Source organism: Crinia signifera, chromosome 7, assembly GCF_055691185.1.
Source record: "Crinia signifera chromosome 7, ASM5569118v1, whole genome shotgun sequence".
Taxonomy (NCBI): Eukaryota; Metazoa; Chordata; class Amphibia; order Anura; family Myobatrachidae; genus Crinia; species Crinia signifera.
In genome coordinates, this window is record NC_139223.1 from 164,057,969 (window position 1) to 164,085,622 (window position 27,654).

Consider the following 27,654-nt stretch of genomic DNA (forward strand, 5'->3'; position numbering starts at 1 on the left):
TCCTATTGGCTCGCGGCCGTCCAGGCAAGGGGAATTGATAATATTACTGACGGAGGGGAGCAGGGCAGGGACCGGGTCACCACCAGGCTGCTGCTACTGTTTTCACTTAAAGGTAGAGACTAGATCCAGCCGGGCAGCGCGCACAGACAGCGCTCTCTGCCCGGCTGTCAATTATTTAAGAAAACCGGTACATTCGGTACAGGTTGAATTTGCCGGTACAGACCGTTAAAAAACGGTACTGTACCCAGCCCTGTTCCCCACTCGCTGCCGCTGCAGTGATTCCCCCCCCCCCTCCCCCCGCGCGTTAACTGCGTTAATTTTTTTAATCGCAGTTAATGTGCTGGCGCGTTAACGCGATATTAACGCGTTAACGTGCCCAACACTAATATATATATATATATATATATATATATATATATATATATATATATATATATATATATATATATATATATATATATATATATACATATATATATATATATATACATATATATGTGTGTGTGTGTGTGTATATATATATATATTTATATATTTTTTATTATTATTATTATTATTATTATTATTATTTATATACATATGGTCTATCTATAATACTTTAACTGACTCAGCATATACTGGGTCACCTAAGTGTCCATCTCCGTGCTTTGCTCCACCCCTCTGGAAACCGCCTTCTGAAAATCCTGCGTTTGCCCCTGGCTCCGGCCTCTGCAGGGGCCCGGGCAGCTTCCCACAGTGGCATGGCACCACCCCCCGCACCCGCTCAGTATCCCCCACCCGGCGCCGACGGCCAGGCGCGCACAATACCCAGTGCAGCCTGCACAGCGCCGAGCCTAGGATACAGAGGGGCTCTGCAGGCTGCACTGTGCAGTGAGTGCTCTGAGTCCCAGGGGGGGGGGGGAGGATGCCGCACCGCCGCCACTTCTAGTAAGTATTAGTAATGGGGAGGCAGGGTGCCAGCATGCGATGGGGGGGGGGTGCCGGAGCATGCGAGGGCGGGGGGGGGGGGGGGGGGGTGCGCCGGCACATGCAGGGGGGGGGGGGGGGGGGGTTGTGTGCCGCTGGGAGCCAGGGCTGAAGGTCAGTCCCAGGACCCAACATTACTAGTGGCGGCCCTGATTGCAGGGAATTCCTATTCTAGGCTATATACTGTATCATCTCGCCCGTACTCAAGGCTGGTAAGTATTAAACAAAGGTCCGCGTGGCCTCAAGGTTAATATGCATTATATGGGTCATTATATGGGGAATTGGGGCTGTAATTAAATAACCCTGGGCGTTAAAGCTTGAAGATACCATATTTTTCCCAGCATGGTAAATCACTGCATATAATTTACACTGGCCCATAATACTGTATTAGAATGTCTAAAAACTACTAAGGTAAAAGGATCAATTCAATGAATGTGGTGCATATCAGTAGTAGAATTAAATGTAGTGTACAGTTTATGTATATACTGGAGCAGGATTAAACATCATGTACACTGCCCTGCCCAGGGACCTGATTTGGCCAAGGAAGGGGGTGTCTATTCTGTGGAGGGGGTGTGGTTAGTTTGCAGAGGGTGTGGACTAACATCCCAATTTATCCCCATCTAATGCAGAGGCGTAGGGAGCCGGCGAAGCACAAGCTCCGGGCGCCGAGACATCAAAGGGCCCCCGGAGCCGTGCAGCCCGCTCCCTGCTCTGTCCACCGCTAGTAACTCTGCTGCCAGACTGCTAGCCAATAGGTGCTTGCGTTCCAGCAGCTAATCAGAAGCAACATTGATGGCTGCTGGATTGCAAGCGCCTATTGGCTAGCGATCTAGCGGCAGACTTAAGTGAAAATAGCTGCGGACAGGGCGGGTAGCTCAGCCAGGCAGAGCAGGCAGTGGAAGGGCAGGGAGGGAGTCCCCCTTGGCAACGAGCAATAATTGTTCCCCTTGGCAACAAGCACAGAAAATCTCTTAGCAGAAAAGGGGTTAAACACAATTGAAGGGTGTGCTGTATTTGCCCTGTGTTGGTTGGATTTTCTTATTCATTAATATACATACAGTATAAATCAATAATAATACTAATATGTTCCTGGCATTCACTGTGCCTACTGTATGTATGTAACCACCAAGCTGGCACGGCTACTTACTGTAGATTGTGGTGCAGGTGTAAATCTTACGGTTTTTTTCCATCCTACTTTTTAGAGACCAAGTTTTAAGCATCGTCCCAGAGACATTACAGCAAGCTGAGCACATCCAGGAAATCTGCAACGAGTTCCAAGTAAGTTACAAATCATACAAGACTACTTTTCGTCACTATCCGGATGTGGGAAACAACAAGGTCAACCAGTGGGGGATAGATCAGGGGCATGGAGGGGCAAAGGAGACAGATCAGGGTCATCATGGTGCTGTATAGGAGGCTGTGCAGGGTTATGATAGCAGGTACTCATCATCATAAACACACCCATGAGATTACCAGCATTGTACAGCAGGGGGTGCAGCAACAATGACACAATAAATCATGAATCACGGCGGATGAGGTAGTATGGCTGCCTAAGGCATCTAGCAGTAGGATGCGGGAGACTTTCCCCGGAGCTGGGAGTACCACCCGATGTTTCAGGAGACTAGAAAAGTTACAAATGTGCCACAGAAAACATGTTTGCTCATATTTTGTGATATTTATTGCTTATGTTTCAGAGAACAGGAGGCTGACTAAGGGTAAACCAGGAGGCGGGGGGCTGTCTTGTTTAGGGGTTACATGTTGAGCAGTGGCGGCTCCAGGGGTGGGGGCTGTAGCACAGTCCAAAATTCAAATACGGAAGTCACACCCACTGTCATTCCAAGATGACTCACTAGCAGTGGGTGTGGCTCTCCAAACTGAATTTTGATCTGTGCTGCAACCCTTGCCTCTGAAGCCGCCACTGGTTGTGAGTATTGCCTGACAACTCTGGGTATTGTGTAAGGCAGTTTTCCTCACACAGTTCATGTTTCTAGGTCACCCAGTAGGAGCACAGGTGCATTCATTACTCACTGACACATTTTAAAAGATCCACAGGTGGAGTTAATTATTTTACTTGTGATTCTGTGTGGATCCACTTTGGACCCACTTTGAGACCCTGTGGTGTAAGGTTATTTCGATGCTGAGTTTTAGCCTCTTTGCAGAAGAGAGATGACAACAACTATTGCTAATCCTAAGAAGCCAACGATGGGCATCTCTGTCATTACCAAAGGCGACTCCTGCACCATTATCATATCTTCTCAGATCCATTGTGTACAGGGGCTGGCTGGCAAATTTTAGCCTGGGGGGCAAGTCCAGAGCACTGGCCCATAAGTAGCGCATAAGTAGCCCATAAGTAGCGCATACAACGCAATGCAATGGAGCAGCCTGTGGTGTCCTGTTTTTTTACACAAGGGTGTAGCCTGTGGTGCCGTGTTCTTTACGCAAGAGAGCAGCCTGTGGTGTCCTGTTATTAATTATTTATGCAAGAGAGCAGCCTGTGGTGTCATGGCATTATTATTATACAGAGGGAGCAGCCTGTGGTGTCATGGCATTATTATTATACAGGGGGAGCAGCCTGTGGTGTCATGGCATAATGCAATAATGCCATGACACCACATGCTGCTCCCCCTGTATAATATAAAAGTAATGCCATGACACCACAGGCTGCTCCCTCTGTATAATAATAATGCCATGACACCACAGGCTGCTCTCTTGCATAAATAAATAACAGGACCCCACAGGCTGCTCTCCTGCGTAAAGAACACAGCACCACAGGCTACACCCTTGCGTAAAAAAAACAGGACACCACAGGCTGCTCCATTGCGTAAAAGACAGGACACAACAGGCTGCTCCCCCTGTATAATAATCATGCCGTGACATTACAGGCCACTCTCCCTGTATAATAAAAGTAATGCCATGACACCACAGGCTGCTCCCCATGTATAATAATAATAAAATGCCATGACACCACAGGCTGCTCCCCCTGTATAATAATTTGTGTCATGGCATTACTTTTATAACATTATACAGGGGGGAGCAGCCTGTGGTGTCATGGCATTACTTTTATATTATACAGGCGGAGCAGCATGTGGTGTCATGGCATTATTATTATACAGGGGGAGCAGCCTGTGGTGTCATGGCATTACTTTTATATTATACAGGCGGAGCAGCATGTGGTGTCATGGCATTATTATTATACAGGGGGAGCAGCCTGCGGTGTCATGGCATAATGCAATAATGCCATGACACCACATGTTGTTCCCCCTGTATAATATAAAAGTAATTCCATGACACCACAGGCTGCTCCCTCTGTATAATAATAATAATGTCATGGCATTATTATTATACAGGGGGAGCAGCCTGTGGGGTCATGGCATAATACCATGACCCCACAGGCTGCTCCCCCTGTATAATAATAATAATGCCATGACACCACAGACTGCTCCCCCTGTATAATATAATAATAGTAATGCCATGACACAAATTATTATACAGGGGGAGCAGCCTGTGGTGTCATGGCATTATTATACAGGAAACAGCATAAATATATTTTTTTTAATTTGTGAGTTCTATTGTCACTTACTTTTCTCCCTCCTGCAGACCTGCTGCTCCCTGATTTTCTAGATTTGCGGCCCCAGGTCAGCCCGCCGTCCAGTATGCAGAGTGCCTCCTGAGTCCTCACTCCTCAGTGCCTGGCTCCACTTCCTGTGCAGACGCATGGGTGGGAGGCGTCATCGTCATGACGTCCACACCCAGCGTCTGGCACTGCTTGGAAGAGAGAGGGAACAGGCGGCCGGGCCCTCCTCCACGTAGCTGTGGAGGCCGGCGGCCATGTTCCTGTGGCCGCAGACTCATATTTTAAAAGGCTACAGGAACATGGCCGCCGGCAGAACAACAATGGTAAGGCGGCCGCGGCCCGCAGCCCTCCATCCAGAGCGGCCTGGGGGGCACATGGCACTCTGCCCCCCGGCCCAGCCCGCCCCTGATTGTGTACAAAGAAGCAGCCATGACCCGAGCTGTGTCCACCTCTGAATCAGACCCATTATACCACAGAGCTGCCCTACTTCTCATTTGTCTCCGTCCTCATAGCTTCCTCTATCTGTTTACTTTTTCCCGACTTACTATCATTTATTAATTAGCCTGCTTCTATCTCTTTTAAGTAACTTATATTACCTCTTACGTTCTTTCTCATGCCACATCTGCACCGTGCACTTTGCCCCCTGCTCATTTTCTCTTTCGGGCATCAATGATAAACACAGGATTACTAGAGGCGAGTTTACACTTTCCTTGATTTTGGATAGAATGAGGCCGGACCACGAAGGTCAATAAGTAAAAAAACTGCGATCAATCTAATGTAACGTATCACCTTAATACTGCAAACTTTCATTTGGGATCAGTAAAACTCTTAACTCCTATACAGTACACAGGGGGCCTAATTAAGACTTGATCACAGGGTGAATTTGTTCTCAAAATAGGCAAAACCGTTCTGCACTGCAGGTGGGGCAGATGTAACATGTGCAGAGTGAGTTAGATTTGACTTTGCACCGGTATATTACAGCACTATACATTTCCCACAGTAGTATGGGTTCCTGTTGGTAATGTATGGTGTTTTCTTACATTGCAGCTGGATCTATGGAAACCAGATGATGTCGGGGACGTCTCCCCGGGTGGAGAGGTGCATGTACTGGTGCCATCTTCTCTTTTGCCAAAACTGAAACAAAACTTTCTTCAAAAAGATATTCCAGTTAAGTAAGTGCATGGAGCAGCCCAGTCACCCGCCCCACACTGAGAAAGATGGACACTACTATACGGAAACAATTTAACACCATATTGAGCACTAAGCTTAGAGAGTGGGATATACAGTACCAACATTTACAGTACTGTACATCCGGCCGCTCATCGTAACAAAGCTAATTGCATATGTACTAACTGCGATGAGCAACTCAAAGGCCAGCTCTCCCAATAAGAGCTGCCATTTGCGATGGCCGCACACCCTCGGACACCCAGGTCAGTGACCCATGGAGTACGTCTCTGCATACGCAGGGTGCTGGCGGTGGCCGTGGGGAATTCTGGGAGGGATCCCTGTCATAACCCTACAGATAAGTGATAATTACAATGATAGGTAGAGAAGAACAGCGAAAATTACACATTTCCAAAACAATTGGGGCCAGGGTTGGACCCCACTCTTACGTGCAGTATTACCAGCCCTAGTGCCAATGGCATCCCACACCTTATTGATGATAAAATAGACCAATCACATATTTCCAGTGGTACACAACAGGTACCAGCAAGGTCAAGTTACACAATTAAAGATGGAACAGCCAGAACTACTTTTCCTATGCTTAGTCTTTCTGAAGGTCTTGACCTGCTATGAGCCTGCTCGGAACCTATAGACCACCTTCTACGCATAGCGAAAGGATGGGGGGTTCACAATCAATCCAGATTGACAGTAGTTTCTATTTAGAAATTCGAAGCGACCTTTGTTAAATGTTGTATTTTGAACCCTCAGACAATCCATGGTGATCCCCATCAGTTTACAAACCCCTACAGTACCGCTCGTTAGTAAATCTTATCTGATCTATAGTAAATGAATCCAGTATTATCACTGTTGTGTCATGACTCCAGCAGGTAACACGCCTAAACCTTGCGGTACATCGCCACATGTCTCCCCCTGACACCATTGCTATCTGAATGCCCATTAGTGCAAAGTCTATAGTAACAGGACAACAATAACATGCAAGTTACAGTAAGTATTCTGTGATACAGGATTGTTTCATCACGTATTCTTTATTCTCATTTCTAGGGTGATGATAAATGATGTACAAAAACTTATTGATCAAAACCTTGTCCATGAAGGCAGAAGGCAGCAGAAGTCATTGGCTTCATTTGATTACACAAAATACCACCCAATGGATGAGGTGAGGAGGGGGCTGTGCTTAGGGCAGGCTCTACCACTAGGCAGCTTTAGGCAGCTGCCTAGGGCACCAGGATCTAGGGAGGTGCCACCATGTCTGCCTATCAAAAAATCAAGGATGTCTGTGAGGATCCTTGTTGTACTTAACGCAGGCGGTTGCTGTGGAACCTCTACGACCTCACCTCCATACTTTCTCTTGAGGCATATTTCCCTATTTTGCTGCCCTCTCTTCCTGTACTCTGTTGTGGGTGGCAAAGGGGAGGGTGCTGGGGGCCTCCAGAGAAAGCAAGAGTCTTGCCCACCTACCTGGGGGGCTGGGAGGACCACTTAATTTTGGGAGGCTCCCTGCTATTCCAGAATGTTAATCAAGTATGCATTAAGGGGTTGGAAAATGGTTATTGGTGGCAGTATGTGTGTGTGGTGGTGGGGGGTGGGTGGGGGGCAGTAGGCTGGAGTTTTGCCTAGGGTGCTGAGAAGCCTTACACCAGCCCTGGCTGTGCTATGACCACACTATGGATGAGGTGAGAAGGGGACTGTGCCATGACCACACTATGGATGAGGTGAGGAGGGGGCTGTTCTATAGCCATATGATGGACCAGGTGAGGAGGGGGGCTGTGCTATAACCACACTATGGATGAGGTGAGGAGGGGGCTGTGCTATGACCACACTATGGATGAGGTGAGGAGGGGGCTTTGCTATGACCACACTATGGATGAGGTGAGGAGGAGGCTGTGCTATGACCACACTATGGATGAGATGAGGAGGGGGCTTTGCTATGACCACACTATGGATGAGGTGAGGAGGGGGCTGTGCTATGACCACACTATGGATGAGGTGAGGAGGGGGCTGTGCTATAACCACACAATGTATGAGGTGAGGAGGGGTCTGTGCTATGACCACACTATGGATGAGGTGAGGAGGGGGCTGTGCTATAACCACTCAATGGATGAGGTGAGGAGGGGGCTGTGCTATGACCACACTATGGATGAGGTGAGGAGGGGGCTTTGCTATGACCACACTATGGATGAGGTGAGGAGGAGGCTGTGCTATGACCACACTATGGATGATGTGAGAAGGAGACTGTGCTATGACCACACAATGGATGAGATGAGGAGGGGGCTTTGCTATGACCACACTATGGATGAGGTGAGGAGGGAGCTGTGCTATAATCACACAATGTATGAGGTGAGGAGGGAGGGGGCTGTGCTATAACTACACAATGTATGAGGTGAGGAGGGGTCTGTGCTATGACCACACAATGGATGAGATGAGGAGGGGGCTGTGCTCATAGGTGCCAATTTATGTTTTTGCTGGTGGGTGCTCAAGCCCAAAATATAGGGGAGTGGCTTTATGGGAAAGGGGTGTGGCCACAAAATAATACTGATTTATATTACGCAGCACAGTTGTCTCCAATATTCAAATTATGGCAACAGTGCCAAATACATAAATGCCCACATAGTGCCAAATACATAAATGCCCCCACAGTGCAGGTACATAAATGCCCACACAGTACCTGTGCCAGCGACGAGGGAGGGGGAGTGCAGTGGGACACGGGCGGGTGGGCCGCTGCTGAAAGGGTGGGTACTCATCAATTTCCATGGGTGCTCAGGCCCTCAAGCACCCACAGAATCGGCACCTATGGCTGTGCTATGACCACACTATGGACGAGGTGAGGAGGGGGCTGTGCTATAACCACTCAATGGATGAGATGAGGAGGGGGCTGTGCTATAGCCATATGATGGATGAGGTGAGGAGGGGGCTGTGCTATAGCCATATGATGGATGAGGTGAGGAGGGGGCTGTTCTATATCCACTCATTAGATGAGGTGAGGAGGGGGCTGTGCTATGATCACACTATGGATGAGGTGAGGAGGGGTCTGTGCTATAACCATTCAGTGGATGAGGTGAGGAGGGGGCTGTGCTATAGCCATATGATGGATGAGGTGAGTCGGGGGCTGTGCTATAGCCATATGATGGATGAGGTGAAGAGGGGGCTGTGCTATAGCCACACAATGGAAGAGATGAAAAGGGGGCTGTGCTAATACCACACAATGGACGAGGTGAGGAGGGGGCTGTGCCATAGCCACCTCATCCTGGGTAAATGAGGGTCACCAGAGATATGGCATGTTGAGCTTCTATACAGTTGTCTTGTGCATTGATAAGTTAAATAAACACCCCAGTATGCTCATATAAAACTTCTGGACACTGGACTGCCCTGGTTGTATGGGATTATGACTACCAGGATGGGTGGTGGGAACTTCGGTTGCTTCAAAAGAGGGGAGAATATTTGGAAGGAACTTCAGTGACCCACACAGGTGGACTTTGCTAATGTTTCATAGACAAGGATGTCTAAGGGGATTCCCTCATGGTGGTCCAGGGCAAACCATGGTCAGCAGATGACAATAGTGGGTAACAGTGTATGTTATCATGTGCAAGGCAAAATGGGTGAGCACCAATATGCCTATCGTGGCATATGTCTACCTGTAAAAATCAGCCAGTGCAGCTATAAGTGGTCCACAAACTCCATGATGAGAGATATCGTCAAGCTGTAGGGCATACCCCACTCTCCATGCCAGGTAGTGCCACCAGGGCCGGATTAACAATGGGCCTGATGGAGCTACTGCTCCAGGCCCACTCTCCAAATAGGCCCATTTTGTAGCTGAGGGTCAGGGCTTTCCAACGAGCCCAGCCCCGTGTCGCTAGCCCCCCGGGAACCAGAGATACCGCCAGGCAAACCTGGAACGTTGTCCCCATAGGATAACATGGGACCCGCTAATTCCGACCTCCACCCGGTTCCAACGGCTGTCAGTTCCCACTCCGGCATTACAGAAGCTCGAGGTTGATCTCAGTCAAACCCAAATTGCTGGGCCTTCAATCTGATACCTGGTCCATATGGGTTCATTGGTTCCAGAGATATTGTGGGTAAACCAAATTTTTTTTTCATTTCTAAAATGTAATTTCATGGCTGTTCATGTTGTTTGAGGTCAGAATTCTCTGGAACCAAACGGCCCAGTTTCACGGGACCAAAATCATTTGAAGCCTACATTTAAATGGGTCAGTTGGTTCCGAAGATATAGCTGTTTGTTTAAAGGGGGCGGCGGTGGCTTTCTCTCCCCCTCACACCAGAAAATGCAGGGATTAGGCTGGTGTAAAATGGGCCAGTCCGAGAATGTCCTTGCATGATCCTGGGATCGTATTCCCGGGTAAATCCCTGCATTTTCTGGTGTGAAAGGGGTATTATTTCAAATAGCCGGGACATGCAGTGCTCTGAATACAGCCGAGCAGCCCACTGCTCTCTGCCCGGCTGTCAATCAGTGCCAGATTAAGCCTTCGGGGGGCCCCTTGCACTTGTCATTACTGGCCACAAATTGCATGAGAGAATATTATACTGTCAAAACACAGAGTAAAGACAGTATAAACTTGGTCAATGGGTAACTGCTTACTCTGTAGGACTGTAGGAGACCTCACAGTGTCAGTGCCTCTGATTAAAAACCCTCCCATGACTAGGCTGCTGCTGCTGTCCTCCATAGGCCTGGGAAGCATGTAATGAGCTCCACCAATCAGAGCTCAGCATAAACCTCTCAGCCTCTGCCTTCTTGTGCAAAGTGTCATGGGACTTAGTCAACTCCCAGTAATGCACTGCACACTTGTGCAGTCAGTGTGCCTTGGCTCCCGATGCTCAGCACCATTAATCAATGTCACATTGGCAGATAGGTGAAGCTGCAGCACTACCCCACTCCCATGCACAAAACCTTTAGCTAAAAAAAATAATAATAATGTTTTTGTTAAAAATACATGCCAACCACAGGGGGCGCCTAGCTAGAGGGGGCCCATGGGTACTGACCCCTTTTGCCCCTGCTTTAATCTGGCCCTGCTGTCAATGGCTGTCATTTCTGCCCCGCGGTGGCTGTCCCCCAGTTACCGCGAGCATGTATTCCCCCTTGGCAATGAGCATGTAATCCCACATGGCAACGAGCATGGAACCCCTGGCAATGAGCATCGAACCCCTGGCAATGAACATGTAGGTAAGCAACACTTATGTAGCATCATTTTTAATAGGCATTATGGTGTTTGGCATAATACCTAATGGACATTATGGTGTGTGGCTTAACATGTAATGGGCATTATGGTGTCAATTTTTAATGCGCGCCAAATGCCCCTGTTTATGGAGCATATTGTGCATTTTTGCTCAATCTGTTTGGTATAGTGCAGGCATGTCCAAACTATGGCCCTCCAGCTGTTGTGAAACTACAAGTCCTACCATGCATTTCCCCAGTTTTGCTATTAGGGAATGCTAAAACTATGTCAAGGCATGCTGGGACGTGTAGTTTCACAACAGCAGGAGGGCCACTGTTTGGACATGCCTGGTGTAGTGTGCATTTTGACTCAATCCATGTGGCAAAATGTGAATTTTGCCTTAATCTGTGTGGCATAACGTGAATTTTGACTCAATCTGTGTGCCATAGTGTGAATTTTGGCTCAATCGGTGTGAATTTTGGCTCATTCCATATGTCATAATATGTAAGAGGCAAGTACAGTATAAGGGGGTTACTATTGTATTACATGATTTGTATAAGGGGTATACGGTGTGGTAACTTTAGGTGCTGAAATGTTGTCTACCAAGTTTCGGCTTTCAGTATTTTTTTTATGACTGGAGTGCCGCCTCACCCCGCAAGTATCTGAGGACATCGGCATCCTGCGGGTGTACCTTTGGAGGGCACCTGCCAATATATCTCCATGCATTTTTCTTATGCCAGCCCCCTGCCTTTTCCAGGCATATATAATTAGTTGAAAGCATTTACACAAATAAAGACACACCCATGAGCAGACCACCCAACCAGAACACTGGTCACGCCCCCCACATTATTGCGCATAATAGGCCCTTGATCATTTTCAGCTCCAGGCCCATTTAGACCTTAATCTGGCTCTGAGTGCCATGGTGTGTAGAGCAGAAACCATGGACGACTGAGCACTGGTGGAACGTGATGTCATCAGATCGCACATCCTACCGGTCCCCGAGATCTACCAACAGTCCATGTTTTCCAGGCCACCTGGGGATCTGTAGAATGTGTCAGTTATGAATAAAAGCTGCCCACATTCAAAAATGGGACCTTTAGTAATAACTACACCTGTGTTCCAGCTAGGTGATCTGGGAAACATGACCTGTTTGTAGATCTGGAGAACTGGTTTGGGCCAGCCCTGCACTACATTAGTAACTGTGTCTAACGGAACAGGGTTAGGGGAATTCCACAATGGACAGAAGTAAGTATTCCTGGCATGGTCTCAGTGCTTGCTTTGCCCATGGAGCAAGAACTCCCGCACAGGCCATGTCCATAGAAAGGGTAACCCGACGTCAGCGCTAGATATTCCATATTTCTGTGTTACGTATCCTCCGCGACGTATGACCATTATTACACAAATAAATAAGTGTTTCTTTGCATTTTACAGATTTACAAATGGATGGATCAAATAAAAGACACTTATAAACATCTTGTAACAATACATTATCTCGGACCAACCTATGAGATGAGACCGATCTACTATTTCAAAGTAAGCGTTGTACCTGTACCTGTGCCTTACGTTCTGCACGTTACTGCATTACGTCTGGTGCTTTTACTTTACGGATGATTATGTGCAATCCGTTCCATGCAATTCTGATTCTGAGCTGGGAGCAGCAATAAAAGCAAATACTGTTACTTTGCACCTGGACAAACGATGTAGCAATATAATATGGGCTAATACATTATTAATGTTTCCATGCAGGGTAAATACTGGCTGCGTTTGCATGTGGCCCACAAATGCTGGGCAGCTTTATTCTTAGTCTGGGTACACACCTAAAGATATATTTGCAGATGGATCGGGCAGAGTGTCCTGTATACACACTGGCAGATCCGTCGTCATTAATGATGTCACAGCCTGGCGGAAGCATTGACATTACATTACCATTTGACATAGTATTGGTAGTGAATAGTGATATGAGTAATATGCCCAGATGGATTAACCCTTTGAGTGCCAAGTGAATTTGTCAAATACTGTAGATGTGAAAATTGCCAAGCAAACATTTATATGCATCATAATTACTTGTAATGTATGTTACCTCATAGAGGAAATATCATCCTTTTTTACACAACATTTTTTATTTGAATTTATATAACAAATGTGAGCAACGCTGGAATTTTTAGTGGATATTTTGCGCATCTCTCACAGATGTTGGCACTCAAAGGGTTAAGCCTGGCGAAGTGATAAAGTGAAAGGTGATAACGCACCAGCCACCTGCACCACTGGGTCTGCGCATGCGTTATTGGTGCTGACCCCCAGACGACCTGTGCTGACCCCCCCCCCCCCCCCCCCCCCCCCGCTGGCAGTGTGGTCTGTAGCACAAAGGCTGCAATGGGCTATCACCATCTCAGAATGGCAGTAGCTCCAGGACCCGCTGCTGCTCGATATTGATACATCGAGGGGCATCGCATCCCCCGTAGTAATCTATGAGGGATGTCGCTGCTGGCTGGGCATGAGGGATCAGAAATTCCTGCTGCAGTTTTTCCTTGATGCATGTGGGGGGTACTAAATATTTATGGGTATCCCCTAAAAATGGGTGTTTTGGGGGAATTAGCCACTAATTTATGATAAACGGGCCGCTTATACTGTTGTAGTGCAGAGCAGGTAGATGTTACCAGGAGAAGGAATCCAGGCTAGTAGCAATGCCAACAGCTGTGCCATGCCCAGGGTACTTGGAGGGGGTGTGGCCAATGCATGGAGGTGTGGCCAGCCCCCCTCTTATCTCTCTCCCCACCCTCTCGGCCCCATTGCACACAAACTGTCCTTCAGTAACAGTTACTATAAGCTGAACATTGTAATAGTGGCTCTGATGACGGACTGTACTTTTTCCTCATATGATGTGCAGCCTCTGAGTATGATGTGCAGCCTCTGAGTATGATGTGCAACCTCTGAGTATGATGTGCAGCCTCTGAGCATGATGTGCAGCCTCTGAGTATGATGTGCAGCCTCTCGGTATGATGTGCAGCCTCTGATTATGATGTGCAGCCTCTGAGTATGATGTGCAGCCCCTGATTATGATGTGCAGCCCCTGATTATGATGTGCAGCCTCTGAGTATGATGTGCAGCCTCTGAGTATGATGTGCAGCCTCTGAGTATGATGTGCAGCCTCTGAGTATGATGTGCAGCCTCTGATTCTGATGTGCAGCCTCTGATTCTGATGTGCAGCTTCTGATTCTGATGTGCAGCTTCTGATTCTGATGTGCAGCCTCTGAGCATGATGTGCAGCCTCTGAGTCTGATGTGCAGCCTCTGAGCATGATGTGCAGCCTCTGAGCATGATGGGCAGCCTCTGAGCATGATGTGCAGCCTCTGAGTCTGATGTGCAGCCTCTGAGCATGATGTGCAGCCTCTGAGTATGATGTGCAGCTTCTGAGCATGATGGGCAGCCTCTGAGCATGATGTGCAGCCTCTGAGCATGATGGGCAGCCTCTGAGCATGATGTGCAACCTCTGAGTCTGATGTGCAGCCTCTGAGCATGATGTGCAGCCTCTGAGTCTGATGTGCAGCCTCTGAGCATGATGTGCAGCCTCTGAGCATGATGGGCAGCCTCTGAGCATGATGTGCAGCCTCTGAGTCTGATGTGCAGCCTCTGAGCATGATGGGCAGCCTCTGAGCATGATGGGCAGCCTCTGAGCATGATGTCTTCTTTGCAGATCGGGCAGCCTTCAAATATAAAGAAGAAGATTATTTGGATGGACTGCGGAATTCATGCTCGTGAATGGATTTCGGTGGCGTTTTGTCAGTGGTTCATTAAAGAAGTAAGTATCTGTAACCTTCAGTGTCCAGTGGTGGCTCTTCCCCGGTATGGTGACGTAACAATACTGAATACATTGTTTATAAAGGGGCAGATGTGACTGGAACAGTGCCAGATTTCCCACTAGGCACCTAGGGGCGGCATCTGCTGGGGGCGGCACGGCAGGAGGGGGGGGGGTCACAGGTGGGTCCGCAAATCACAGGATGAGGGTGACGGGGGTCGGCAAATCACGGGTGGGGGGGTTGCGGGGGTACGCGAGTCGCGGGAGGGGTCTGTGAATCATGGTAGGGGGTGTCGCAGGTGTCCGCGAATGACGGGAGTCTCGTGGGTCCGCGAATCGCGGGAGGGGGGTTGCGGGGGCCCACAAAATGCGGGGCGGGGAAGAAAATTGCGGAAAGGGGGTCACGGGGGTCTGCGGAATGCGCGGGGAGGGCGGGACACAATGTTGTGCCTATGGGCGGGCAGTTACTTAAATCTGTCCCTGGGCTGGAAGGAATATGTACTGATGACCGTGTTCAGAATATCGACACTGTCATCACGATGGATGGAAAACTTGCCCCCTAACCCTCTCCCCAGCCGTCTTACCCCCAACCCTCACCGATAGTGCCTAACCTCCGTACCACACCACCTACAACTAACTCCTCCCCTCTGCAGACGTTATGCGGTTGATGGTTAATTAGGTTGGCACAATAGGTCGACCACTGTTGATTGATAGGCCATAGGTCCACACCTTAAAAAAGCCAACATGGCTTAAGTCAACATGTCAGAATGTCGATACAAGCAATATGTTGACATGGAAAAGGCTGACATAAGAGATTGGTTACGTTTTTCATGTTTCTTTCCCCAGAGCAGGTGTTCTATCATCCTTACCTATTCACATAAGCATAGAGGGAGAATATAATAGTGTGGCGAGTGGGGCGAGTACATTTATACCGTGTTCATGTTGACATAAGTCAACAAAGACTAAAAAAAAAACTAGAAAAATCATGTCGACCAATTGCTTGTGTGGACATTTTGTCCCTATCGACCTAAGCCATGACCTTTTTAAGATCGTCTAATAGGGGGAAATTTACTAACAAAAATTTGTGAAAAAAAATCGTATTTTCATACGAAAATATGATTTTTGGGGGGTGGCGTATACGTATTTTTGGCATTTACTATGCCAAAAATATGAATTTTCGTATTCATATTGATGGGACATTTGTATTTGTATTTACAAATACAAATGAATACACCATCGATAGAATACTCCAGGAATCACCATTCAAAAGAATGGTGGTTTTGATTTACTAAGCAGCCGTAAAAAACTGCCACGAATATACGGCAGGAAAATACAGTGTAAAACTGCCACGAATATACGGCAGGAAAATACACTTTATTTTCCTGTCATATTTGGCAGAAGCCTGCAAAGGATCAGTCAGATCCCTGCAGGCTTCAAGGTAAAAAAATAGAGAAATAAATAAATAAATAAAAATCAGCGTGGGGTCCACCCCCCCCCCCCCCGCCACACACACACACACACACACACACACACACACACACACACACCTGTAACCAGCACCAGGCTGAAAGATCCGGGGCCGGTAATAAAAAATCAGGGGTTCCCCGTATTTTAAGAACCAGCCCCAGGCCAAACCAGCCAGCAGGTTAATGTCACAGACGGGGGACACTTATTATATAAGGTCCCGCGGCCAAAACATTAACCCCCTGACCGGTCAGCCTGGCCAGGGGCCCTGGGGGAGTGGGCCCCCCCCCCAATAAAGGGGTCCCCCCCTCCAGGACTTACCTGACCAGGCTGAAGCCTGGTGCTGTCCCCGGTGGCCCTGTGCGGTGGCCACCGGGCTGATTTCAGTGTAAAAAACTAGAATAAACTATTGTCTCACGCGCACGCGCGTCTCAATCTCCGTCGGCGGGGCGACGGGAACCCTGTCCGTCTCCGCCTCAGGGAGACGGACAGGGTTAGGGGGGTGCAGGCAGGTGGCGGGGACCCCGGGTTACCGCCGACACGCCGGCAGTGACCCGGGGGAGCGGCTGGAAGCGCCGTCGGAAGGGGACGCGCGCGCCTCTCGTGCGCGCGCGTCCCGATCTCACTATGCAGATGGCGCTGGCGGGGGATGGCGGCTGGCATCGCCATCGCCATCCCCTGCCAAGATGGGACCTGCCCCATCTGTATACGGCCGTTAATACGAATTAATACGACATCGGAGGGTTACAAAGCAGACGTAAATTGCTTTGTAAATTCCCCTCCGGAACACGACTTTGCATACGAGGTATGCAGTCGTATTCATTCGTAGCAAGAATACAAATACAATTTTTGGTACTTGTTTCCTATCTGGGCGCCCAGGTTTTCTACGTACAGCACCGTACTGAAATCGGATCGCATCGCATCGTACACATACACGATATTGAACGATGCGATGCGATGCGATGCGATCCGATTTCCCATAGGAAACAATGTGAAATGGCTCAATTTAGCCAAATTATAATAGGAACAATAGTAAATGGGCCAAAAACACCCCTGAACATTGAAATGTCCCCCCAAAAGTAGTTGACGCCACCCCGCCATCAACGTGAACCCGAAGCGTGGCGAGCGCAGCGAGCCCGCGAGGGGCGGCGGTACGCGTCCTCCGACCTTTTCATGCCCTACTATCCACTAGGGCGTGGAGTGAGAATAGAATAGTGTGGCGAGCGCAGCGAGCCACCGAGCCCGAAGCGTGGCGAGCGCAGCGAGCCCCGCGAGGGGACGCGGATACCTTCACAGTTATACGCGTCCCCTCGCGGGCTTCCCAGGTGTCCATGGCGACGCGGACACCTGGGAAGCCCGCGAAGGGACGCGTTTACCTGTGAAGGTATCCGCGTCCCCTCGCGGGGCTCGCTGCGCTCGCCACGCTTCGGGCTCGGTGGCTCGCTGCGCTCGCCACACTATTCTATTCTCACTCCACGCCCTAGTGGATAGTAGGGCATGAAAAGGTCGGAGGACGCGTACCGCCGCCCCTCGCGGGCTCGCTGCGCTCGCCACGCTTCGGGTTCACGTTGATGGCGGGGTGGCGTCAACTACTTTTGGGGGGACATTCCACTGCTCTGTGGGTTTTTTGGGGGTTTCTGGCCCATTTACCATTCTTCCCTATGCTGATTTGGGTAAATTGATCCATTTAACATTGTTTCCTATGGGAAATCGAATCGGATCGCATCGCATCGCATCGTTCAATATCGTGTATGTGTACGATGCGATGCGATCAGATTTCACTACGGAGAATAGCATGGTGCGCAATTAACTTAGTGGGCGCCCAGATAGGAAACAAGTACCCAATTTTTTGTATTCGTATTCTTAGTAAATGTCCCCCATAGTGTCTACCTTAATTGGGTCAAACCTATGCCCATACCCCTGCAGCCTAACCTCCTTCTAAGTGCCTAATGCCCACCCACCCCCACACTCCCCCTGTAGTGTAAGCCAAACCTCCCCTCCGGGGTCTAACCCTTACCTGCCCTGCATACTTATATTTGGCATCCTGCCAGTCGGGATTTCGGCGCCGGTATTGATGTCGGGATTCCATCGCCTGTCTGGGAGTCAGGATGTCGGCATCGGTATTGTAAATGCCACCATCCCCGCCGCCGGGATGCTGATTGCATCCTGCCTGGATTAGCCTCCGCTTCTACTTACATTGCTTACTAATATGGTAATGCAGCAGGGACGCCACACCTCCAGCATGCAGTACTGGTCTGAGCTGCAACACCATTGGCCGGCTGCATAACCCATTGGGGCCGTGCAAGGAGAATGCCACAGATCCAACAAAGAGGCTAGGAAATCCCTGTCCTCTGATGTAGATCCTGGCCTAATCTCTCCCCCAATACAATCGTATTGGCTATCTGGCTGTCACATGTTTTGGAGTCAAAAAAGGTGGCAGCCGATAGACAATAAGATCCCATTATGAGATCTGGATAAATCCGAACCTGCACATCTCAAATTTTTTCCTCAAAGGAGATGCCAATATGACACAATTGCGTTATTTTTATACTGCCCCCCTTCATAGACCTGCAAGATTTGATATTTATTTGAGAGTTCGCATTCTGAGCGAGCGCTGTCTGTAACCACACGGGAAACACAACGCAGTAAGGTATATATTCACATCTATATAGATCCCAAGACTGTTTTTTTGGGACAAACAGAGAGATGACTTCATATAAGGAAACCGCTCGTAATGGTAAATCGACATCTTTACTTTTTATACTTATTTCAGATACTTGAAAACTCCGTTAGCAACCATGTGATCCATAAGGCACTTACACACATAGACTTCTACATTCTGCCTGTCCTAAATGTGGATGGATTTATTTATTCCTGGACTACGGTAAGAACTCTACAACAGTCTAACAATAACTAATATACAGCCTAATTCAGCATAGATCGTTATTTAGAGGATTTGCAATCCAGTTGATTACTGAACGCAGAGAAGTTGCAGAGTGGCTGTAGTTTGATTGACAGGAGGCCAGTGTTTAGGGGCGGGAACATGGCATTTTCTGGGTGAATGTGTGTGAATACACAGACGTACCCAGGTTTTTCGGGTGTGTCTCTGATGTCAGCGATGACCACTTCCAGCCTGGTTCTTGTGCCGATCAGTAGAAGTTCTAGACTGGCGCAGATGGAAAACTTTGAAGTTTTGTTTTTTTGCGAATGGATGGCTATTTGCGATGTATGCGCAGTTTTGCACCGGGCGGTTGTTCTTTCTGACTTTTTGATCGCAGGCAACGGCTTTTTCTCTAATAACAATCCACGCTGAGATGTAAGAATTGCTCTAGAATATACATTCCTTACATAAGATGCTAAGAATGTGTTCCCAGAATCCTCTTTGTCACATCGCTCTGACGAGCGCAGTCACGTTCCTGACCTTGGTGACACGTGGATGCTGCCAGTCTATTTTCTTGCAAAATTTACTGCATGTTCTAAACGGTGTCTATAGACCGACACAATTTTACTTGGAGTACTTGTGATCAATGCGCATCGATTATGAAAATGCAGCCTGCTATTTTACCATGGGAGGGATACCGTCCCCCTTTAGACTGGAATATGGTAAGTTGAAGTTATGGTATAGCTTGGCGCAAATTCATAAATAAAATGTGAGTTGTTTGAATTTAAAACAACATTTATTAGCAGATAACATAAAATTTATACATACAATGTACACATGGGCACTTTGATTCAAAACCGGGTATAATCCTTTCTGTTTAACAGAATGAACAAAAAATACCTCACCCTATTTGATGGTTGCGGTTGGCTTGACTTAAATGGTACGCTCTGCCATACCTCCCAACTTTTCATGTTAAGAAATAGGGACACTCGCGCGGCGAAGCCGCGCGAGCGTCCGAAAAGGGGGCGTGGCGTATGCAAATGAGGGTGCGGCTTATGCTAATTAGCCGCGACCTCATTTTCATACGAGAATAGACGCTGTGCGCATGCGCACAGCGTCTATTCTACTACATTGGGGGGTCTCCCAACTGCCACCCCCCCCGCAGCGGGACAATGCCTGCCGCGGGTGGGACGTCGGGACAGGACCCGAAAATCGGGACTGTCCCGACGGAATCGTGACAGTTGGGAGGTATGTTCTGCTGCACCACCGCAGAAGGCTTAAGGGTAGGAGTCCCGGAGGAAAAGTGCAAGTGCGTCCTTTCAGAAAGTGTCCAAGTGCCAAGAAGGTGCTAGTGCACCGGCGTGATAGCAGCAGCTGCGATGGACCCGATTTTACATTTGTCGGGAAACCTCAAAAAAAGACCGAAAATGGGTCCGTCGGGTCCCATCGCATACCTTAAGTTAAGGTATGCGATGGAACCCAATGGGCGCCGTGCTAGGAAACAAGTACCAATGTTACTTTGAATTTAATACCTAGGATCGTCTCTGGAGAAAATCGCGTTCGCCGCATGACAACGGAACCTGCTATGGCGTTGACCTGAACAGAAACTTTGATGCAAAGTGGTGCTGTAAGTTCATGACAGTAGACAATGTTTCGCCTACAGTATGTGGGAGGGGATCCGGATAATAGACAGCTGCTAGGTCGACACCATGTCGACAAGTATTAGATAGTCAGGTACTAAAGGTCAAGCAGATGAAAGGTCGACAGTGTTTAAGGTCAGCCGGCACAAACATTCAACAGGTTCAAAAGGTCACAGACATTTTTTAGATTTTGTAACATGTTTTCAGAACTTTTTCTTCATTTACTATACACGTGGTCTATTGTGTGGGAATAGCGGCAAACTGCGTCCAAACGCCGGCTTCCAGTCAAGCAACTTGCGAACATTTAATAAAAAAATAAAAAAAAAACATTTTATCGCAGGATGGTCTCACGCATGGCCGATACAATCCATATGCATGCGCAGACTATTGATAATCGGCCGATGTGCAAATTCTGACAACAGCAAAAAGGTCTGATTAACCTTCAATGTTGCACTGCCGGTGGGGCAGATGTAACATGTGCAGATTTAGATTTGAGGGAGTTATTTTGTTTCTGTGCAGGGTAAATACTGGCTGCTTTATTCTGACACTGCAATTTAAATATCGGTTTGCACACACCCCACCCAAATCTAACTCTCTCTGCACATGTTACATCTGCCCCACCTGCAGCGCAGCATGGTTTTGTCCATTTGAGAACGAGTTGGCTTTTGGCGATCAACTCTGAATCAGGCCCAGTATTTTATACCTCCCACCCTTCCAGACTTCTAGGGGGAAATTTACCAATATGAAAAACCTAGTTTTTCGTATTAGTATTTTCCCTACGACTGCATACGACTGTTTCAGTCGTATCCAAAGTCGTGTTCCGGAGGGGAATGTACAAAGCAGTCAGATGCGTATTATGAATACAGCTGCTTAGTAAATCAGGAACCACCATTCTTTTGAATGGTGATTCCTGTCGTATCCTATTGATGGTGTAGACATTCGTATTTGTAAATACAAATAAGAATGTCCCATCTTTAGGAATACGAATTGTTGTATTTTCGGGATAGTAAATCCCGAAAATACAAATGTGTAAAAAATAGGTGTATTTCTGCCTACGAATACACCTATTTTTTACGAATCCATATTGGTAAATTTCCCCCTAATGTAGAATGCAGCCACCTGTAAAGGGGGCGTGGTCTATGTATGAGCTTCACAGGAATGACACGAACACAAGCCACGCCTCCGGTTTTCATCAATGTGTGGGCGTGCTTAGCGGCCTGTGAGCTATTACCCATGCCCACAGCGGCTCTGTCTTCATGAATAGATGCTGTGCGTCCATCTGCGGCCTCCTGAGGTATCCCAATAGTGCGTGTTCCTTGTATAGAATTAATTATAATGTTTCAGCCTAAACCATCTCGCACATTTTTCTTTTTAGCCATCGGCGCCTCTAGAGTTTGCAGAGACCTTACATTCTGTGGCCCTGGCCCGGCCTCGGAACCGGAGGTCAGCGCTGTGGCCCAGCTGGTGGACAGTCTTAAATCTGATATATTATGTTTCCTGACAATGCACTCGTACAGCCAACTCATCCTCCTGCCCTACGGCTACACCACCAACGTCTCCGCCAACCACGAGGAAATGGTAATTATACAAAGAGGATCATATCACAGGCTCTTCTGACCGTTGGGTTATCGTTACTGTGACATAGGCAGAGTTTTGGCAATCACTATGGGGGGGGGGGGGGTTGTATTAAAGCTTGGGGAGAGAGTAAGCGCCAACCAGTTACCGTCTAATTGTCATGTTACTGGCTTTGCTGGAAATGACAGAAGACGATTGGTTTATACTTTAGATCTCTTTACGGTTTTGAACCGGTATTCCACCGTGAATTTCACTCTCAGCTTACTAAGATCCAGTAACAGGTGATGGTTCCAGGTGACATTAAGAGGATTGAACCATTAGGGCCACCACCAGCCTGAGCACGCTGCATTATGGGGCATCAGGCTGATTATTATGCCAATGGTCAACACATGGAAAGGGTGTCATGAGTTTTTCACTAATTATTTTCATCCAAATGACTTGCTCATACGTTACGATCCACATGGACTACAATTGGGAATGGTAAAGTGGATGGCATGGCGAGAGGAGCGAACCCCCGCATTACACCAATTTTGGGTTCATGATGACAGATGTTGACACAGACATCAAGACGTGAAAACTTCACTTGGACCGTTTCAGGTGTCAGCTGATTGCTTGTGTAGACCTTTTGTCAATGTCGACCTAGTGCATCTCCAAAAAATTTATGTGTTGATATTTAAACCAGAGACTTAGGCGGTGACATCAGTACTACCAGACCCCCTTGGTCTCAAACTAAATAAATAAAATGCATGGGTCAGGGGGACACTACGATCCGAATGATTATCTTGCAAAATATCTGACAAAATAAGTCATTTACCATTTACAAATAATATTTATTACAGATGTCTGTGGGGCAGAACGCAGCGACCCAGATAGCGCGGCTCTATGGTACACAGTATCGAGTTGGATCATCATCTGATATACTGTGTAAGTTTCTACAACAAGAGAAAGACGATAAATCTGGACACGTAATAGTATTTGTACAGTAATAGTAATAATATATGTTTGATAGTGCATTACAAGTGTTCTCCAGTGCCATACACTGGGCAATTAAGACCGTTCATGGTCAAACAGCACAGTACAGAGAGTTGCACTATACAGCAGACCAGTAACAACGCTACAAATCTTAGTGATGAACGGGGTTCAATGGGAATATTCCTGTACTAGCTAACGTACAGCAGGAGTAGATAACCGGTCTAAAGATGCTGAAGAAAAGAAAGCAACTAAGGGGTAGAGTCAGGGGGCAGAGCGCCCCAGGAGGGAGGTAAAGAGTGAAACTAGTGTGCAAGAAGTACAATAGGTAATAAGAACAAGAGGGAGGAGGGCCCTGCTCATAGCTTACATTCAAAAGGGAAACGGTAAGACAAACCGAAACCATAAGGAGTCAGTTTAAACGGAACTAAGGACAGGAAACAGGAGTAGGAAAGTTGGAGGATTCAAGAAGGTGAGACAGACTATGTGGTGATGTGGTGGACTGGTATGCTTACTGTATTTGAACTTACATCAAAGCCTGCTTGAAGCCATCTAGGCTGTCGAAGAGTCTATTAGATGAGGGAGATGATTGTAATGTCGGGGGGGGGGGGGGGGGCTGCACGGTAGACGTCTTGGGTTCTGCTATAAGATGTGGTGATCAGAGGGGAGGAAAGGTGACAGTCATTAACCAACTATAGAGGGTGTGAGCCAGTATGTATTGGAACTGTAGGGAGCAGCAGAGTTGGAGAGGGCCTTATATATGGTGGTGAAATTTAAGAGGATTCTGAAGGGAGGACTTGGTTGATGTGGAGTGGCAGGAGAGGAAGATGAGTCTAGCTGAAGCATTGAGTACAGATTGGAGAGAGCTAGATGGCAGTGGGGGAGGTGTGTGAGGAGAAAGTTGAGTGACAATGGTTTGGTGTCTTCCTGGTAGTGGAATAGTATGATGTGGACAATGTTGCGGAGCTGGAACCAACGGGATAGAGCAAGAGTTTGAATGTGGTTAGTGAAGATGACAAAAGAGTGAAGAATGGCTCAGAAGCAGTTGAGTTGGGGGTCAGAGGTCATAGTAATGTTATTGACAGTGATAGACATATTGAGAAGGGAGGAGAATCTAGATGAAGGAAAACAATGAGTTCAGTTTTGATCATGTTGGGGTTTACTTAATAAGATGGTAGCTCTGTTTAAGAATTTGATTCTGATTGGTTGCTATGGGCAACATCCGTCTTCCATAGAACTTACAACTTGGTAAATAAACCCCACTGAATTTGAGAAAGCGTTCTGACTTCCTGGAGGTGACACCAGAGAGGCATCTGATAGAGAAGGTGAGAGAAGAGATAGAGATGCTGGAGGCCAATGCATTTACTCTGTGAGGAGGTGTAAAGTCCACAGAGAAGAGGACAGAACCCTGGCAGACACCCATTAGAAGGATGGAGCCAGAGGTAGAATCAGAGGAGGAGATGTTGGTGATGTACGTGAAGAACCAAGAAAGAATAGTGTTAGAGTGATGGTCTGAAGGATGAGCAGCAGGAAAGATGATCCCCTGTGTCATAGGCCACAGAGTGGTCAACTAGGTTGAAGATGGAGAACTGGCTCCTTCATTTGGAAGAGAAATTGTTGGTGACTTTGGCAAGGACAGGTTCAGTGATGCAGAAGAGGCGGAAGCCAGATTGGATAGAATCCAGGAGAGTTGTTGGAGAGGAAGCAGGTGAGATGGTTGTAGACAAGCTGCTCAAGTATTTTAAGAGTCAAATGGGAAAATATAAATGGGATAGTAATTAGAGAGTGAGGAGGAGTCAATGTTGCTGTTTTTATTTTTAAAATGGATGAGAGAAGAGTAAGTTTGAAGGATGAGGGGAATATACGAGAGGAGAGGAATAGATTGAAGAGGTGTGCAAGGTACAAGCAGGCAGTAGGGAATAAAGGAAAACACACACATGCTCATATTCAGTATTGTATGCATTGAGATATCATGGAAGATAAAGGGGTGAGAGTAGACTGAGAACACAGAACTACCTACTAGTATAGATTTATGATGCTGTCACAGCCTGATCATTTCAGATTATGTTGCTTCCAGTATTATAGCTGTTGCTTGTGAATTGATAATTATGTTTGGCTGCTGGGAAAAATAAAGATAGGAAGTTGGTTACAATGTGTCTTGTTGCTGGGGCGGGAGGTGTAAATGCCCCATTTTGACCTTTTCTTCCTGTTGGGTGCATGGTTATGGCATTGTGTGAGGGGGTACCTCCTCTGCCCCTCACTGCCATGCCTCCTGTATTACATGGGGGATATTAACAGTGTCATTAACTGATTGGCCTCTACATTGTATGGTGGTCTCTAATACTCTATCCACTATATGATGGTGACAGATGCTCTCAGCAGTGTATGGTGGCCACCATGATGCTCTGTGCACTATATGATGGTCACAGATGCTATAAGCAGTATATGGTGGCCACGATGATGCTCTGTGCACTATACGGTGGTCACTGATGCTGTCGGTAGTATTTGGTGGCCACCATGATGCAGGGGAACTAACAGTTCAGAAGGGCCTCAGTAAAATTAAGGGTGTGACCAACAAAAGCAGGCATGACTAGAGATCCTCCATGAAGAAAAAGAAAGGAAAATAACAGAGGTCATGCCTCCGCATGTGCCACACAGTATGGCATCAGTATATAACCCAGATGGTGGCAAGATGCCGGGAGAAAGAGAGGACAGAGACGCTGCAGCTGCTTTTCTCCCCCACTCAGCACACAGCACTGAACAGCATCTACTGGGATGGAGAGAAAGGCTGTTGCAGTGGCAGTTAGTTCTTTCTCACTCCCTGCAATGGGTGAGTGGGGAGCAGGACTCAGACCCTTCCAAAAGATTTTGGGCCCCAACACTTGGCACCATGGTGGTCACTGATGCTCTCTGCTCTCTGCAATATATGGTGGCCTCCGTGATGCTCTGTGGTGGGATAAGTCATATAGCATCGATTGAAATATGTACCCTTTAGTACAGCGGAGCCTGCATGTACCCTTCAAAAGTTTTACCCATTTGTATATATATTTTAGTCTTGCCAATGTTGACAGCTGTATTCAAACCAACCAAAGATGCAGAAGGTACTGGCTGACGAGGCCATTGCCCAGAGCACTGTAGTCCTAAGGGCACAGCGCTGCCGCCTGAACTATTCCCTTATAGAATGGGGGTATGGGAGGCATTCATGTATCGAAACATGTAGGCTATCTACAGCAAATATGGCCGACCAAGCTGCTGGCTAATGCCTGATTTCTTCTCATTAACAGACAGTAGTTCTGGCTCCTCGCGGGATTGGGCTGCCGATCTGGGATTAGACTTTGTCTACACGTTCGAGCTTAGAGATAATGGAACATATGGATTTATACTTCCGGAAGAGCAGATTAGACCTACGTGCGAGGAGACCACAGATGGGATATTGTCCATTGTCGACTACATCAATGAAAAACATTTTCCCAATGCAGCAAATATGTTGCCCGGAACTTTGTGGTTTTATTTAACATTCTCAATTGTCATTGGCACATACTGTTCATTATTTTAATCACATTCATAATTGTTTTTCTTCCGGATTATACTGTTTGTCGTTACCCGCTAAAGAGAAACCTGCAAAAGACAATGGCCCTTATTCTGATCGGTGCGGCCGGAGCCGATTATGCGGCCAGGACCGTGCGTGCGAAACCCCGCCTTCCATACGGATCGCCAACTCCGTCCGTATGCGGTAAGAAGCTTGCCGAACGGACCGCACGTGTATTTTTCACGGAATACGCCTCCTCCATCTAAGGGAACCTCCCCCATCATTCGATGGTCGCAGACCATCGAATTCAGGACCGAGTGATCCGCCAGCTCCCGCAACCTCAGACCACACGGACATTTTTCCGTGCAAAAGCAGGGATCTGGGCGGGCAGCTGACATCCGGCGATGTCATATGTCCGCCCCCTACACGTGCGTCACGGCCGCATTACCATACGTACGCCCAGCGTTTTCATGGGAACTCCCATGAAACGCGGGGCGTATGCATATAGTAATGAGCCCAAATAGCCCTTCACGCCCCTCTCCACCCCCTGTTCGGAGTGTTCACATATCATGCGGGATTTGGCCGTACGCCCCGCTCGCACATGCGCAGAGACGCCTCTGCACATGCGCAGACACAAAACATCGGCGGGCCGAACGCAAGCGGATATATCCGCACCGATCAGAATAAGGGCCAATGTTTGGGTTAAACTCCCTCATGGTCATGGTTCAAGTTTGTCATTAAACCACCTTTAAGAATTAAATGTAACAAATAAAGACATCTCATTCAATAATGACACGTTAGCTGGTATTTAATGCAGTCCGAGTTTGCTAGAGGTGCGGTACACATCAGGACTTTTTTTTTCAAATAGGCAATTATTTAAAAGATGGGGGGGTCAAAAGAAATAAAG

At 47.6% G+C, this 27,654-nt stretch overlaps 1 protein-coding gene across 1 annotated transcript; it reads left to right on the forward strand.

Annotated features, from left to right (window-relative positions):
* Positions 1-5,587: 5,587 nt before the first annotated feature.
* Positions 5,588-26,845, forward strand: LOC146019609 (carboxypeptidase O-like). Its single transcript, XM_083152119.1, has 9 exons — positions 5,588-5,712; positions 6,767-6,881; positions 12,325-12,426; positions 14,588-14,692; positions 18,927-19,037; positions 20,571-20,661; positions 22,050-22,252; positions 23,089-23,173; positions 26,503-26,845. Exons 2-9 carry the CDS (start codon positions 6,771-6,773, stop codon positions 26,772-26,774), a joined length of 1,080 nt encoding a protein of 359 aa, XP_083008245.1. The 5' UTR covers positions 5,588-5,712; positions 6,767-6,770; the 3' UTR covers positions 26,775-26,845.
* Positions 26,846-27,654: the final 809 nt, after the last annotated feature.